Source organism: Thermobia domestica, chromosome 10, assembly GCF_964235325.1.
Source record: "Thermobia domestica chromosome 10, izTheDome1.hap1.1, whole genome shotgun sequence".
Taxonomy (NCBI): domain Eukaryota; kingdom Metazoa; phylum Arthropoda; class Insecta; order Zygentoma; family Lepismatidae; genus Thermobia; species Thermobia domestica.
Window position 1 is genome coordinate 987,180 of NC_137463.1, and position 15,838 is coordinate 1,003,017.

Here is a 15,838-nt window from a genome sequence, read left to right on the forward strand (position 1 = left end):
CACACTACTCCCACAAAATACGCCTTTAATCAAATTGATATGATTAAAAAGCCCACCTTCCAAAAGCCACATGAATGTCATTGAAGGAAAGTCAATGACATTTATATCCGTTGCATTTTTTTTTCTTCTTTATTCTACTATGAATGCGAGAACTATGCTCACTGTCTTTCGTTTCATTGGAAATGTTCTTTTACGTATAGAAATATAGGTGACAAAATCAGCATGTGCTCACATGTATACATAGTTTCGAAATACTGTATCATTAAGTGTTTCAATGTTATTTTTTCTACACTTAATAACACTTTAACACGTCTTATTACACTTAAAAGAAGGAAACATATCTACACTTTTTTCCCCGATTGTGAAGGTTCACCTGGGGACTCGACCCTGGCATCTTTAGTTTACTGTTTAGGAAGATACCTGAAATTGGACTTAGATTTTTTTTTTTTTTTTACTCAAAACAGCCATAACTAATGCACTCAAATTTTTTTGGATTAGACTGTACATTATGTACTATCTTTATCAAAAATGAAAAATATACTATTCTGAGCATAGAATGCAATACTCATTTCCTATGTATATGCCAAATAGAGGAAATAACCGATTTTATGTCACACCAAATCCGCTAATTGTGCGAATATAATGACATACTCATTTCTATTTTCCAGAAACAGTATCTTCCGCGAACAGGCACTGATTTAGAAAATAACCCATCACGCTTAAAGTGGATCAAGCAATCCTTAACAATGACTGACAGTAGATTCACTCAAACGAAAGTATACAAATGGCTTACCTTTAGCTCCTGATCCAGTTTTTCCAGTTCACTACAAGATTTTTCGTTTTCCTCTTCTTTACCCTTCTCGTCTCCAGGTTTCGAGTAGAAGACACTGGCGCCCACGATGGATCCACCGTCACGAGTTCGACCTCCGCTCAAATTTACTCCAGCTGCACACCATATCTGAAAACACATCAATGTTATATTACACATTACCAAAATGCCATATATCTACTGTAACGTCATGAATAGTGGAACACATTTAAATTTCAAAATAAACCTCCGAGTAAATGCAGTTGTGTTTGTACTTTAATATTAAATCAAAAACAGAATAGAATGCGTTATAAATAAAATACAACGAATAACTACGAAGAAAACGTTGACTCAAATTTTCTCTGATCTAAACTACTCACTGAGCAAAACAATACGTTTACTGTAAAAACATTAACGTCTAACAGTTTCGCTAACTATTCAATAGTTTGTGAAACTTGTACGTTAATATTATTTTACAACAAACGTATTGTTTTGCTCAGTGAGTAGCTTAAATGAGATTTAAGTCTGTTATATGCAAAGCTTGTACAATACAAAATACTCAAATTTTCTTCTCTCTTCTAGCATTATTTGTAACTTGGCAATTATATTGTTTCTTCACACAAAATGTAAGATTAAAAAAAAATAATAATAATAATTATAAATCGTAATTATAAAATTATTGGTAAATGAGACTGACCTTCATCCCAGGCTCTTTCTCCGTTAAAGGCCGGCAGTACACCGGGACAGGCACTGGAACATGAGACGTTCTTCCGGATCCATCACTTGACGGTCGAGAGACAGACTGATTGGAACTTTTGGCTGGGAGACTCCACCCATAGGCTTGCATGCGGCCATCGTCCTTCCGCACATGCGCCCTCACCTGCCTGTACTGCTCTCGCCTCTCATTCGCACGCCTCTGTTGCAACTTCTCCGAGGACCTCCATGCAGAGACAAAAATAAAAACTTCGGTACCCAATGCAAAACTATCATCACTGCAAGCATTACTATACACAAATTGTACAGCTAATCCACTAACTTACGACATACATACAAAAAGTTGTAAGCCGAATATAAATTCTTTCCTTTCTCTTTTCCGACTTATTTAAAGAAAAAATCCTTTGTAGCTGCTGATGTACAGCACCAAGACACACAAAGACGAAAGAAATGCACTACAGCACTCAATCACAATTCGCACTGCATTATTAATAATATGAACAGGTTACATTGCAAGTCCACGACATATAAATCCTTCGCAAGACATATAAACAGGGTATCTACTAAAGTTTCAAAATTAAATTTCGTGACCTTTTCTTCACCAAATCATAAAATTTCCTAACATTTTCAAGAGCAAATTTGGGTGCGAATTTGGCCGAATTTTCATCCATGCGATAGAAACGTACTTTGCTTGCGATTTGGTAGCGTCTAAAGCCGACCATAGACATTTTTGGTGGTGAATTTTGACGTTTTATAGAACGAAATTTTCCTTACTTACGAAATCTGTACTTACATTTGTAGTTTAAAAAAAAAATCGTGACCTAAAAGCTAAATTTCGTGATTTTCATGACCGTTTTCTGATTTCGTGATTTTTTTGTGACATTCGTGACTTTTGTGATCGATAGACACCCTGATAAAGAAAAAGGAGACATTACCATTGTTGAGAATTTCATGAATTCTGGAGGTAATTTTGATGTTTTCTATTGTGGACATTAGAGAATTTATTGTACATAGGAAAGGTGACACATACCCCGACCTACAAGGAATAATTTGTGAGTAATGATGCTTTAATGCGTAGTTATTCGTTCGAGTATATGTATATGTACGAGATCAGTTTTTACGACAATCTGTAATGAGAAGTGAACCAGTGAGTATGAAAACCCAAGTTCCCAAAGAATATTCTTGAAGTATTTAAAAAACAGACATTTTACCTTAACATCAGTGTGTTAATTTTAACAAAAATTATTTGTCTTTTAAATACTGAATATGCATCGTGAGGATTTCGTGAATATATTACGAGAGTGAGAGTGACCATGCTCTACAGTGAACGAGTGCTACAATACGTTTAAGAAGTTATTATGGTCTCCACTCAGGTCGTCTAATGATTTTGGAACTAACCACTGATTAACTGATATTACTATCAATGCAAGGAATAGTGATATACACTTTAGATATTGGACATGAAAAGTTTGTTTCAAGATGAATGCTTTAAATGTTGACGGCTGATCAAAAGCAAACAAAGAATGATTCTGAGCATGGAAATGTTTGTTCCAGCATTTGTCTGGAGGATGAAATATGATTTCACCACTTCAATCCGTAGACGAAAGAACAACCTAAGCAATGAAAACAAAATCTCTTGCTTCCGAGAAATTCTGAGTGAAGTGGACGCTCGCTAACTTGTGGTCTCTATCTTCTGAAATAGCGAATAAATATTATTGATTTCTTACCTGCATCCCAGATAGACCATTACAGGTGACTACTATGTTCACTTAATTTGAAAACTGAGGAATGCAATCAAAAGAGGGTTTCCATTCATAAATGCTTTGTTTACATCATCATCATCATGGTTAGGATTTTGGAACAGTTAATGACCGTTCTCCGGATTGTGTCTTTAGCGACTACTTTGTTTTCCTTGGTGGGAAGGTCACTTGCGGGTAAACAACAACAAAATATTTGACGCTGTAGAAGAGTAACTTGAAAGACTCCGCTTTCATTGAAATTCAAATGCTGAAACACAGATTACGGAAGTATTATGTTAAGGATGATTAGACTGAAAACTTATATTTTTCCCCTCTGCAGCCAGCCTTGGACATCCGTATCACTCCTTGTATTCAAGTTTATTTTCTTTAGATACAGATGCTACAAATACGTTGGATGAATGGAGGTTATCTTGATTTAGCTGCATTAATTTTTCATATTTTTAGTGTTCCTCTTTCCTTATTATTTCAAAAATTAATAATCCTAGCCTTGAAGCAAATATTCGGAGCAAGGGGAGGGTTCTTGGGCATCTTTATCACACAATACATATTACAAAAGGGGTACTTCTGGCGTAATAACTATGCGAGTTATGGTCAAACTGGTTTGAGAGTTCTTCATCAGAAGTTTTAAAAGTTTTGTTTCAAAATCGTTAGTGTACATACGACTTCATTGCCTCCATATGAAACTGCCCTTTTCCTCTTTTAAAGTCTACAAACAAAACTATGTGGGTTCCTGTCACCACTGCAAGGCGCGTCCTCAGGTTGCGGATCGAGAAGAAGACCTCTAGATATAGATGTTAGCTGCGAATATACTGAATAAGCAGTCGCGGACAGAAGACAAGGAGTGGTCCTTCAGCTTGGGGGCTTGGGAAAGCTAACAACCTCATCCTGCGAAAAAAGGCACTTGTTTAGAAACATTCACAGATGTCTCGGACAAGGACTAATAAATTGGCACGACCTCACAAAAAAGGACACGAGTGAGTTAGAGAAATACAGAATGGACCTAGTAGGAGTTCAGGAAGTTACGTGGGAAGGAAATGGATCTGTTAATTCCGGAAATTTTACGTTCTTTTACGGGGAAGGAAATAAAGATCACCCGTTAGGAACAGAGTTTTTCGTTCACAAACGAATATTACCAGCAATTAAACGGGTTGAATTTGTCACTGACAGACTTTCTTTTATTACTCTTAAGGGACGGTGGTGTGATATTATTGTTTTAAATGTACATGCCCCAACTGAAGATAAGGATGACGATATAAAAGACAGTTTTTACGAAGAAGTGGAACGGGTATTTGACCAACTCCCGCGATACCATATGAAAATTCTATTAGGGGATTTCAATGCGAAGGTAGGACGAGAGGATATTTTCAAACCGATTATAGGGAACGAAAGTCTGTATAAGGAAAGTAAGGACAACGGTATTAGACTCATGAACTTCGCAACATCCATAAACCTTATCGTGAAGAGTACAAAATTCCCATATCCCGACGTTCATAAATGCACTTGGACCTCACCAGACGGAAAAACACATAATCAAATTGATCACGTTTTAGTAGATAGAAGAAGACAATCTAAATAATTGATGTTCGGTCGTTTAGAGGGCTGATTGTGACACTGATCACTACCTCGTAGCAGCGATAATAAGAGAAAGATTATCGTTGAATAAAGGAAATATTCAATGCCTAAACACGGAGAAATTTAATTTAAAGAAATTAGAAGAGAGCCAGATAAGACAGGAATACCTGATTGACGTTTCGAATAGATTCTCGGCTTCAGAAGATTCGGAGTGCACTAGTGTTGAGGATACTTGGATTGAAATTAGAGATGGCATTAAAATTTTAGCAAAAGAAAAAATTGGGACACACGGAAATACGTAGGAACAAAAAACCATGGTTCGACCAGGAATGCATTAAACTAGAAGAAAAGAGAAAATAGGCAAAATTACGTTGCCTACAAAATCCGAATGAAAACTACACAAAATTTCGTAATCAGGCGGGAAACTTCCAAAACTTTTAGAATAAAGAAGCGCGATTTTTTGAAAGCTAAAATTAAGGAACTCGAAGATAATAGTAAAAATAAAAATATTCGGAACATGTATAAGGGGATCAGCGAATTTAAGAAAGGCTATCAACCTCGTGTTTATATATTAAAGAAAGCTGATGGAACAGTTCTCACTGATACGGATAGTATCTTAAATAGATGGAAAGATTTCTTTGACGATTTGCTAAACACGCAGCCGAAAACTAATGTGCGTGGAGAAAAAGAGATACACACCGCAGAACCGTATATTCCAGAACCTAACCGAACAAAAGTAGCAATCGCTATAAAGAAATTAAAGAAACACAAATCTCCGACTGTAGACGAAATTCCGGCTGAGTTAATTTTAGCTGGAGGCGAAAAATTGTGGAACAAGATACACAAACTCATTCTCCTTATCTGGAACAAGGAAGAATTGCCACAGGAGTGGAAAAAATCAATCACTGTTCCAATTCACAAGAAAGGCGACAAAACTGACTGTAATAATTATCTAGGCATTTCTCTTCTGTCAACATCCTATAAAATCTTTTCAAATATTCTATTAGCAACATTGACCCCATACGCAGAGTAAATTATTGGAGATTATCAGTGCGGATTTAGACGAAATCGATTAACTATCGACCAAATATTTACCATTCGCCAAATATTCGAAAAGAAGTGAGAATACAATACCCCGGTACATCAACTATTTATTGATTTTAAAAATGCTTACGACTAGGTTAGGAGAGAAACATTGTACAACGTTCTCACAGAATTTGGAATACCGAAAAAGCTAATTAAATTAATGAAGATATGTTTAAATTAACCCAAAGTAAAGTCCGGGTATGAAAATTTTTGTCCACGAGCTTTTATGTCAAGAATGGCCTGAAACAAGGAAATGCGTTGTCGCCATTACTATTCAACTTTGTTCTGGAATACGCTATAAGGAAAATCAAAGTTAGCAACCAGGGCCTAGAGTTGAACGGTGTTCACCAGGTTATGGCGTATGCTGATGATGTAAATTTAATAAGGAATGATAGGAGAACAATAGAAAGAAATGCAGAGGTCTTATTAAGCGCTTGCATGGACATGCGTTTAGAAGTAAATGCAGAGAAAATTAAATACATGGAAGTGCGTCGGGACCGTAATACGGCAAATTGTGGAGGCGCTAAAATATTAAATAATACTTTTGATAAAGTGAATGCTTTCAAATATTAACAGACGAAAATCATATTCACGAAGAAATTAAATGTCGACTAAAAGCACGGAATTCGTGTTATTATTCAGTTCAAAATCTCTTGTTATCGCGAATTCTGTCGAAGAAATTGAATCTTAAAATATATAAAACGATAATCATGCCTGTTGTTCTGTACGGTTGCGAAACATGGCCGCTTACTCTGAGGGAAGAACATAGACTGAAAGTATTTGAGAACAAGATCCTGAGACGAATATTCGGACGCAGGGAATGGGGAATGACGGAAACTTCATAACGAGGAAGTACATAGTTTATACCGTTTACCCAATATTGTTAGGGTCATCAAATCTAGGAGGCTCACGTGCGCAGGTCATGTAGCTAGGATGGAAGAAAGTAGAAACGCTTTTAAAGTCTTGATTGGAAGACCAATCGGAAAACGACCATTAGGAAGACCTAGGCGCAGATGGGAGGACAATATTAAGATGGATCTCGCAGAAATAGGATCCAAAGTAGAAACTGGATCCAGTTGGCTAAGGGTAGAAGTCAGTGGAGAACTTTTGTGAACACAGCATTGAATCTCTGGATTTCATAGGCCATATAGTTAGTTACAAACAACATTAAACACGAGAGATATTTGTGTGTGGTGTAAAATCCTAAATTGACTGTGGAAAAAGACAGTATAAGAAGTTTTAAACAAAAATGAATAAACTGAGCATGGACCTAAAAGAATTATCTTGATACTCCCAGTGTTTAATAATTGTAATTGTTAGTATTTTCTTATTTTCCTTCCAAAATAGCGTGTTTTCTTGACCCAAAGATGGCATTGAGATGAATTTTTTGTAAACAGTCCCAGTTTCCAACTTTCACCCCAAAGACAGCCGTTAAGAAAGGGAGAAGGGGGAAGAAGTGTCCTCGCCGAGCGAAGAGGGTTCGTCGCGAGGAACAGAAGTGAGCAGATAAGGACAGTGCGCGGGTGGTTTTGTGTAGTGCGTAAAATTAGCATTTGAACATAGACAAGCAATCTAAATTTTCATTATTCACATTGCAATATAACAATTGGTTATCAAGAACAATCAGCTTACATGTTTATTCGGTAATGAAGAGAGTCAGTGCCAGACAATGTATGCTTATCAGAGCTATTTCGGGTTTCAATTATAAAACAAACAAACAAACAATCGATCAACTGAAACAATAGATTCAAGTTATATATTTAGTTAACTTTATTAATCTACAATTAATATTCATATATTTATTTAATTGACTTACATGTTATTCAACTTACTATATATGTGATAAATTAAATTACTATTGAACACGAATGCGATCATTATTCAACTCGCGTATCCGTGAATGAACCTCCTAGAAAATACAGTTCTGTTTATAATTTAACAGTGGTCCTACAACTATTGCTCATCAATCACACATACCAAACATAACAAACAGTAAGAATTTTTGAAAGTGAATCAATGCATTTCTTATTCACGCAATGAGTTATGTATTTCTTCATCGTTTTTCATAAAAAAAAAAGAGAAAATTTTCTTTTATTGATTTAATTCTTCCATTGTTCGCACAATTCTGTTGTGATGAAGCAAAGACAGTGCTACCTAATAAGATGAAGTTTTCATTGTACCAAAGTTCTCGTGATAATCATGCATGCCTTCACTTACTTAGTGTTTTATTATTTGCAGTAGGAAGTAGTAGTTTTGTTGATGTGCCATATATGTTACATAATTAGTTATCTGTAATCATCCAATGAAAACCTTTGTTCTTGCCTTCATGCATGATGTAAAAGGGTACTCTCGTTTAGTGACGTGAGGCGAACCGATCTCAGTAACTCTGAAGGAGTAACTTCGCCTAAACAGAAAATTGTAAATACCACTTAACTCGGCACAAGCATGCCACGTAGCTTATAGCAGTTGCATTGTAAGTATGCGTCACAGTTACAAACATGTACGTAGCTTTTAGGGGTACGCGTGCCACTGTTAGAACACAAACAATAGATACAATCTGCTGTAATACATAAATAAAGCCGTCAACAATCCTTTCCACCAGTAGAAAAACGATCAACTATTATTGGCAACGAAGCACTACAATTCTTAAAACTGAGATGATCTATCGATTGACTCATGTTATCTCTGAACAAGAGTTCAAGAGAAAGTAAATTATAGAAGTTAATAATAATTTTGGACTGTGTTCCATTAGCCATACTATGTGCTATTCTCTTGGTATGTCAATGAAAAGCCTGATGACAGTACACTTCAGGATCAGTTACATCTTAATAGGTATGGTGGTTATTATAATGTTATAGCTTCAATTATTACGTTTACAGAAAAAAGAATTTTTAGATTTTCTCGAAAACTACGCATGAGGATTTATACTCCGTCCATGTTATTTTGTTCAGCTCAATAAGATCTATTCATTGGTATATGTCTCATCTTTGGACGACTTCTCCGTTATACGCTAATAAATACGGTAGAATTTAAAAGTATTTCACATTCTGAAACAATGTTTTAAAATCTTGACAGTTTGTGAGAAAACAACTAAAGAAACGTGTAGAGGGCAGCCCACTATATACTACTAATTACACAAATAAGCCAACCTTCCTTTGTAAAGTTTTGTAATTGATCCTGGCTTAAATCAATAATAATCATTATGTACAAATACTTAATTTCTCACTAGTGCTTATCCTAAGCTGATATTTCTCATTGTTCAAAGGTTCATATTATATTGGTGTTTCATCCGGGAAAGCTATGGTATTATCAAATCCTGAGTCAATGCACCTACCACAGGCTAGGTTGTGCTATGATTATTCTAAACCATTAAAAATACCTCATTGCGTACTAACACACGTGAATTTACTTACCAGCATCATTTAAGTGTCAATTTTCTTATACGCACCAGAACATTCAAGAAATTGACAAGTAAACATTGTTCAGCCACAATGCGTATGATCACGATCATGGATGTCCGCAAATGAAGGGAGTGGTTTGTAGACTCTCCCTGGAGTTCAAGTGAATCAATAATTTGAATTAAGTTTCCAAGCACAAGCAATATTTTCTAAGTTTAACTCTCCGATATTATCTTTATTTCATTATGTTCCTATCATCTGTTGTAAAGATACCTGTTATATGATACTAGGTGGTCAGCAAAATACAAAAGCATTTGTCTTTCTACTTAGAAATTATGCCGTGAATTCCAGACTGATATACAAATCTGGGGTGATAAAATGGTTCAGAGGTTGAACGCTAATCTCTGGTGCGAGGGGGCCATGTGACTTTTTCGTGAAGAACATTATGTCTGTGTTTTTTCGCGGTTGTTTTCTCCCACATACTCATTCCACCAACCCTTCAGGTCATAAAAGTAGGATTAAAACTAGAAATTTAATTTCATTCATTTCGCCTCTGCATGACCTTTTCGCTCCCCTAATCCCGAGCTGAGCCCCTCCTGAGAAAAATCCTGCAGACGTCCACATCCTGTGATGATAGGGTATCAGTTGACCTGGAATAATGTGCGCTTCTGAGAAAATCGGAAATCACTTCAGCACGTGAAAAAAAGCTTCAGATGATGCGTGACCACAGATGGAAATTTTATCCATAAATACGATAGTTATCAAAGCAACAGTCCTCACAATGGATGAGTCTTCACTATTGTAGACTTAAAAAAAGCTCAACAAAAGTAACAAGTGCAATAAAAGCATTTGCGACAAAGTGAACTGTGGACAGAAAGTTTATTCTCATTAGATAGTCAATGTTCTTGCTTGTTTATTGTGATGCTCTGAGGCAGTCCGGAGACATTAGCAAAATAAAGAGGTCTGAGGTACGGAAGAACAGAGACCAGTTGCTCCCTCATGATCATGCGCCCAGCTACTCTGTTCTCTAGACACAACGGTTTCAACAGCAAACATTACAAAACATTATAAAGCTTAATCATACCATCCACTCATCACATTCGACCAAAAAGTAAGTTGACACTTGACTCAGTGCAGGATATTTACACCAAATTGCAGGAAGAGTTCGACAGACTGAAGCACTTCCAAGATGATGTTTGAAAGATATCCTTAGAAGCTATACACAGACGGAGAATTCTGTTCAAACATTACTACTGCAAGTGTAAGTTAGCCTATACAATAGAAGTTAATCAAGAGTGATGTAGTTCGTGCATCAACCTTAGTTTAAAAGGATCCGTGATGAGGAAGGCAATAACCTTTTGTCGAAACGTTCACGGTAAGATTTATAATCTGGGTGTTTTTGGTAAGTACAGCTTTAGTCAGTATTCAAATTATTTATCTATCAAATTACTAAACTATCTCTCTTCAATTACTTGGCTGCACTTGCTTTCATAAGCACAGTAACATATTCCTCAGTCGATCAGGAAGAATATCTAATTAGGGAAGAGTGTGGTGTCACTCAGAGATACTTGCGTCAATTTGGTGTACGAGTAGGTAACGAAAATAGAAACGAACGTGTATTCGTTTCGCAGGCGTTCGGAATCGGAAATAGTGGGCCTTACAGTTCTGGAGAATCATATATTGATGGGACGGAGCCTTTACTCACTGTTGCAGTTATCTGATGAAGCATATAGCGAAAGGACATATAATGTACTTTTCTGTGTATAGTACTGAATATTTTCTGGAAATAAATTCCTTTTCTATTTCCTCTTCGGGATTCATCTACTCCAATTAGGTGCTCAGTATTCGTTTACTGATTCTTGTTCCTTAGCACATAGTAAAACATTCTTTTCAAACATCTTCGCAAGTAAAGAAATTGGGAAAAAAAATTCTTAAATATCTCCATCCGTTATTTATGCGAGAACCATCTTTTGGGAAAATTACTTACAAGCACGAAGAGCTTAAAAATAACTTAGTGATATTAAAGCACTGTCTTGTGAAGTAAGCTATATTTATTCCAATGCCAATGTACTGTAACTTAGTATATCTGTGTGTATATGTTTCTTGCACCCATATTTAGTATACACTCCTTTCTTCAATATTTTACAATGAACTATTTTCACATGTAACACATTATCTTTCCAAACACTTAGACAATTGATTCTGAAACAGAAACCAAATAACACTAACATTTAAGCCTTGGAGATGAAAAAATGAAATGAAATCTTTGAGTTTTACGTCCCACGCTTGTGCCGGTTAGGCTAAAGGAGACGGTGATGATCAGAAATCAATGAAATGGTGGAATGAAGAAAGTGGGAGGAAACGGGAGAACACCGAGAAAAACCACGAGCACGGTGTTTGTCCACGACAAAGTCCACACGGCGCGAGCTGGGATCGAACCAGGGACCCCAGCACCGGAGGTGAACGCTCTACCACTGAGCCACCGCGCCCCCCGCCTTGGAGATGATGATAATACATTAATAACAATGAAAATGCATGCAACACGTTTATTCTACAAAAGTATGTACAATAACATGAAAGTTCACAATCGTACACGCATTACGAAAGAAATAACTTAATTTGTACTCAAATGAAATTATGGCAAAAACACTTGTAAATTATTCCAAAGTACTTACAGGTCCCCAAAAAATCCAAGCCTCTCTTTCTATCAACAAGAGTTCGTTTCCTCATGGTATCTAAGGCAGGACTGATATGATGGGTTGGTGCATTGTATCTTACATTCACATACGGCAACGGCTTCCGTTGAGGCCTCTCCGATGTGCTGAACAAATTGCTGAAACTGAAACATATTCAAATTCAGCTATGTAAACATTACAATCAATAACATAAAACTTATAAAATATTATAGATTTCATTTCTTACACGCAATACTACATATAATTAAATAAGAAATTCCACCTTTTTGTTGTGTAGATACTCTTTTTCCTCCTGATATACCGCCCACCTTTCTTCTGCGGACTTCATCTGAGGCACAAATTACTTACGCAAGTAAATACATCTACATTGCTTTAAATTGGACCTAAAGTTGTGTGAAATATAAATTCTGTTGTGAAAAGAAAGAAAAATATTAGGAACTGCCACTCGGAAAGTATGGTTGTCGTTTGAATGCCTATTATATCCACTGTTACCAGCATCATTTCTTGATGTAAACAGTTTGTTAGACACGATGACTAATCTTAATGATGAATCAGGCTTGTTAAACAAACTTATACATAAAATTAAAAGGCACTTTTATTTGCGCTAGATTATAAATAAAATTATGTATTGGAGTTATAAATTTAGATTCCTATATAACAAGCATAACACATCAAGAAAATATAGTGGTGGATGTGACAAGCATGAATACAATTAACACCTTTTTCTGGTGTTTCGAGTGGTGGCCACAACAGGTCCAATTTAACAGATGTAGTTACCTCATAATAATTAATTTGTGCCTCAGATGAAGTCCACAGAAGGAAAGTAGCAAAATATCATGAGTTAAAAACCCAATTCACGCAACAGGATAAAAAGTTTTACTTAAACATAAAACTCAATTGAAGCGAGAGTAAGGCAATTTCAACCACTCGACTCAATCTGCATTTGTATATCCGTCTGCTACCTAAAATTTCTCCAATTTCACCTCTCTCTCAGCTTCTAACTTCCTGTAACATTAAGAAATAAGCCTACTACTAGGGGTTAAATTCACTGAGAATATGGGGGTAAAAAAAGTGAAATCACCTCATGTTGCAAGCTTACACATACACAAAGTCATTGGTAAGAATTGAAAAATGAAATGAAATTTTTGAGTTTTACGTCCCACGGTTATGCCGGTTAGGCTAAAGGAGACGGTGATGATGAGTAATGAATGAAATGGTGGAATGAAGAAAGTGGGAGGAAACGGGAGAACCCCGAGAAAACCCACGCACACGGTGTTTGTCCACCACAAAGTTCACTTGGCGGGAGCAGGGTTTGAACCCGAGACCCCTAGCACCAGATTGGTAAGAATTGACTTTGACGCAATATAGTTCATGTTTCCTTTAAGGCTAGTGCTTGGGGTTGGAATTGACCAAGGATAACAGGGTAAATGTATCCTTGTACTGGAAGTTTAATCACATACATAACACAAGAAAACAATTTTCAACGATGACTTTCTTAAAAAACTGTTTACTTTTTATGGAACATACCGTGTATTTTGTTTTAGTCTTAAAAACTTATTCCTAATGTTTGGAGTTGAATCTTAAAAAGAAAAGAAGAAAAAAAAGTGTAAATATATCTTAACAAGAAAGTATTAAAGCTATATAAAACGTTGTGTTTTCCGAGTATTTATTCAGTAAGGGGCAAACGGTTTTTAATCTACTTACAAGTTTAAGACCATTTTCACGATAACTTTGTTTTAGGAGGAAAGAAAAAAAAGTTTCCTTGGAGGCATAACAATTCTGTTACTGCTTGATAATGATAGTTTACAAGGATAAAATTTAAAAACTTCCAACTTGGATAATATCTTTCGTTTATTTCTACACTATATGTCACCGCTAGACACTGAAACTAGAACATGTGCATAATGTTTAAAAATAAAAAAAATCTTCCACGATCACTTTCGTAAAACCTTCGATTTTGATAAAGTATGTTTATTTTTCTTTGAGCCTTCTCTATCAGTCTCATTGCTTCGGAAAGGGAGATATTGGTTAAAAAAAAAAAAAAAAAAAGTTATCCCATTAAAAAAGGTTCACCATAAACTTCGTTAATATTCTCCGATTCTATGCAACATGACGTGTTTTCTTTTTAGAAGCTTAAAATTGTCAATTACTCGGCTTGTTTAACACTAGATGATATTTCATCGTAACTTTACTATAAATTTCATGATTTTTATTAAACATGCCGTGTGCTTTCCCTTCAATTTCTTGATTTTTTTTCTTCTTCCCCTCCAAGGGTGTTCTCTAATCGGAACAAGCCATACAAGGCGCAGGGTTCGGGGGAGATAAGGCTTCACATTTTTTAGACATCGGTATCATGTCTCGGTAGTCTATCTCCGATGTTTCCCGAGATCAGGTGAACTTATAAATCGCAGTACAACGAGGGCTCAACAAGAAAAAAAGTAACACATCTATCTAGGATCAAACTCAGGTTGCCCAACTGGTGGACAGACTTCTTATTGCTTACTACGCCACCGCGTCTCAAATGATACCAGTTGGTTACGGTTAAAATCTTGCTATCTATAAATAATATCTTTATCTTTACGAAGTATCTTGAAATTTAAAATAACTTGAGAAAAAAAATCATTACACATAGCACATATTCTCTATAAAAAGACGTTATAATGTATATTTTTATTACGTACTACTGTTAGTTGCATCAACTACGTAAAGATCTACAAACAAAAATAATTTTAAATCCTCTGGCCTAAAGAAGATTAACCGAGAGTTCAACTGAAATATAGGCTGAAAGAGCATTCACTGAAGAAATATTCCCGGTGCATCTTTGTATTATTTATAATGAAGAACTACTTTTCGAATACTAGTTTATTTTCAAAAATGACACAATGTAACACATGGTATTAAGCCATCCTTCAGTTGATTTTGATGCCGCACTTTAAAAGCATTCCAGTATTTAGCTAAGTGATGCATATCAATATTTCAGTTGAGCTCCAGATACACAAATTTCCGAAGCAAAAGACAACACATCGACCGGCTTCCAACTCTTATTACGGTAAAACTAAAACTAAGATGTATGAAATACACATGTCAAGACTGGTAGGTAAAGTATTATTTTATTGAAACTACGGAAGCCATCTGCAAACACTTACAACTTCCATATACTCTGTTTGCTCTTCTTATCCATCGTTGGATCGTTCCTGGACGCTCGAATCATTTCAGTCCAACGAACTGCTTCCTGCAGCTCCATGAATCTTTCTTTGTATTGGTTTCTTTCCATCAATACTCTTGCCATCTCAACTCGAGTGAATCTCTTTCGCTGAGCCATCGGAACATCCTCCTAGAAAAGTAATCACACACCACTTATATCACAATTTATTGACATTTCGGAACAGTTATCAAAAATAACATGTACAGTAATTTTACTACTGAAATTGAATTACACTGAAACATATAGCTTCCAAATCGCGCCTTTTATATACAACAACAATAATAATACGTATCTATGTACATGGCGCTTTAACTCCTACTTAAACTTAAATCATTTTCACAGCCTCAATGCATTTTATCAAACTTTATTCAGCTGAAAGCCCTTCAAGCATATATTTGATATCTATCTGGTATTTACTTCTATAGTATTTGTGTTACTAACTTTGAATGTATTCTTGTTTATAAATTAAGGTAAAAGCAAATTCAATTTATTTCGAATGTTCAACCTAGTTATTTAAAAAAGAAAAAAAGTTTCCAACATAAAGAAGAACAATTTGAAACTCTTGTAACGAAGATCTAAGACGAAATAAAGAAGAAACT

The 15,838-nt window shown here is 35.7% G+C and overlaps 2 protein-coding genes across 3 annotated transcripts in view; one reads left to right on the forward strand and one right to left on the reverse strand.

Moving 5' to 3' along the window:
* LOC145662229 (C-Jun-amino-terminal kinase-interacting protein 4-like) overlaps positions 1-15,838 on the reverse strand; it is a 79,345-nt gene that overhangs the window by 59,443 nt on the left and 4,064 nt on the right. Inside the window, exons 3-6 of one of the 2 annotated variants that reach the window (XM_081727574.1) lie at positions 15,181-15,368; positions 12,010-12,177; positions 1,506-1,746; positions 794-958 (exon numbers count right to left, since the gene is read on the reverse strand). In XM_081727574.1, the coding sequence (XP_081583700.1) occupies positions 794-958; positions 1,506-1,746; positions 12,010-12,177; positions 15,181-15,368 (762 nt within the window). Of the gene's footprint in view, positions 1-793; positions 959-1,505; positions 1,765-12,009; positions 12,178-15,180; positions 15,369-15,838 lie in introns of those variants that run through there. The other variant, XM_081727573.1, reaches the window with a different exon arrangement.
* Positions 1-15,838, forward strand: part of LOC145662228 (uncharacterized) — a 159,459-nt gene that overhangs the window by 3,504 nt on the left and 140,117 nt on the right. The gene's annotated exons all lie outside the window — the stretch shown is intronic.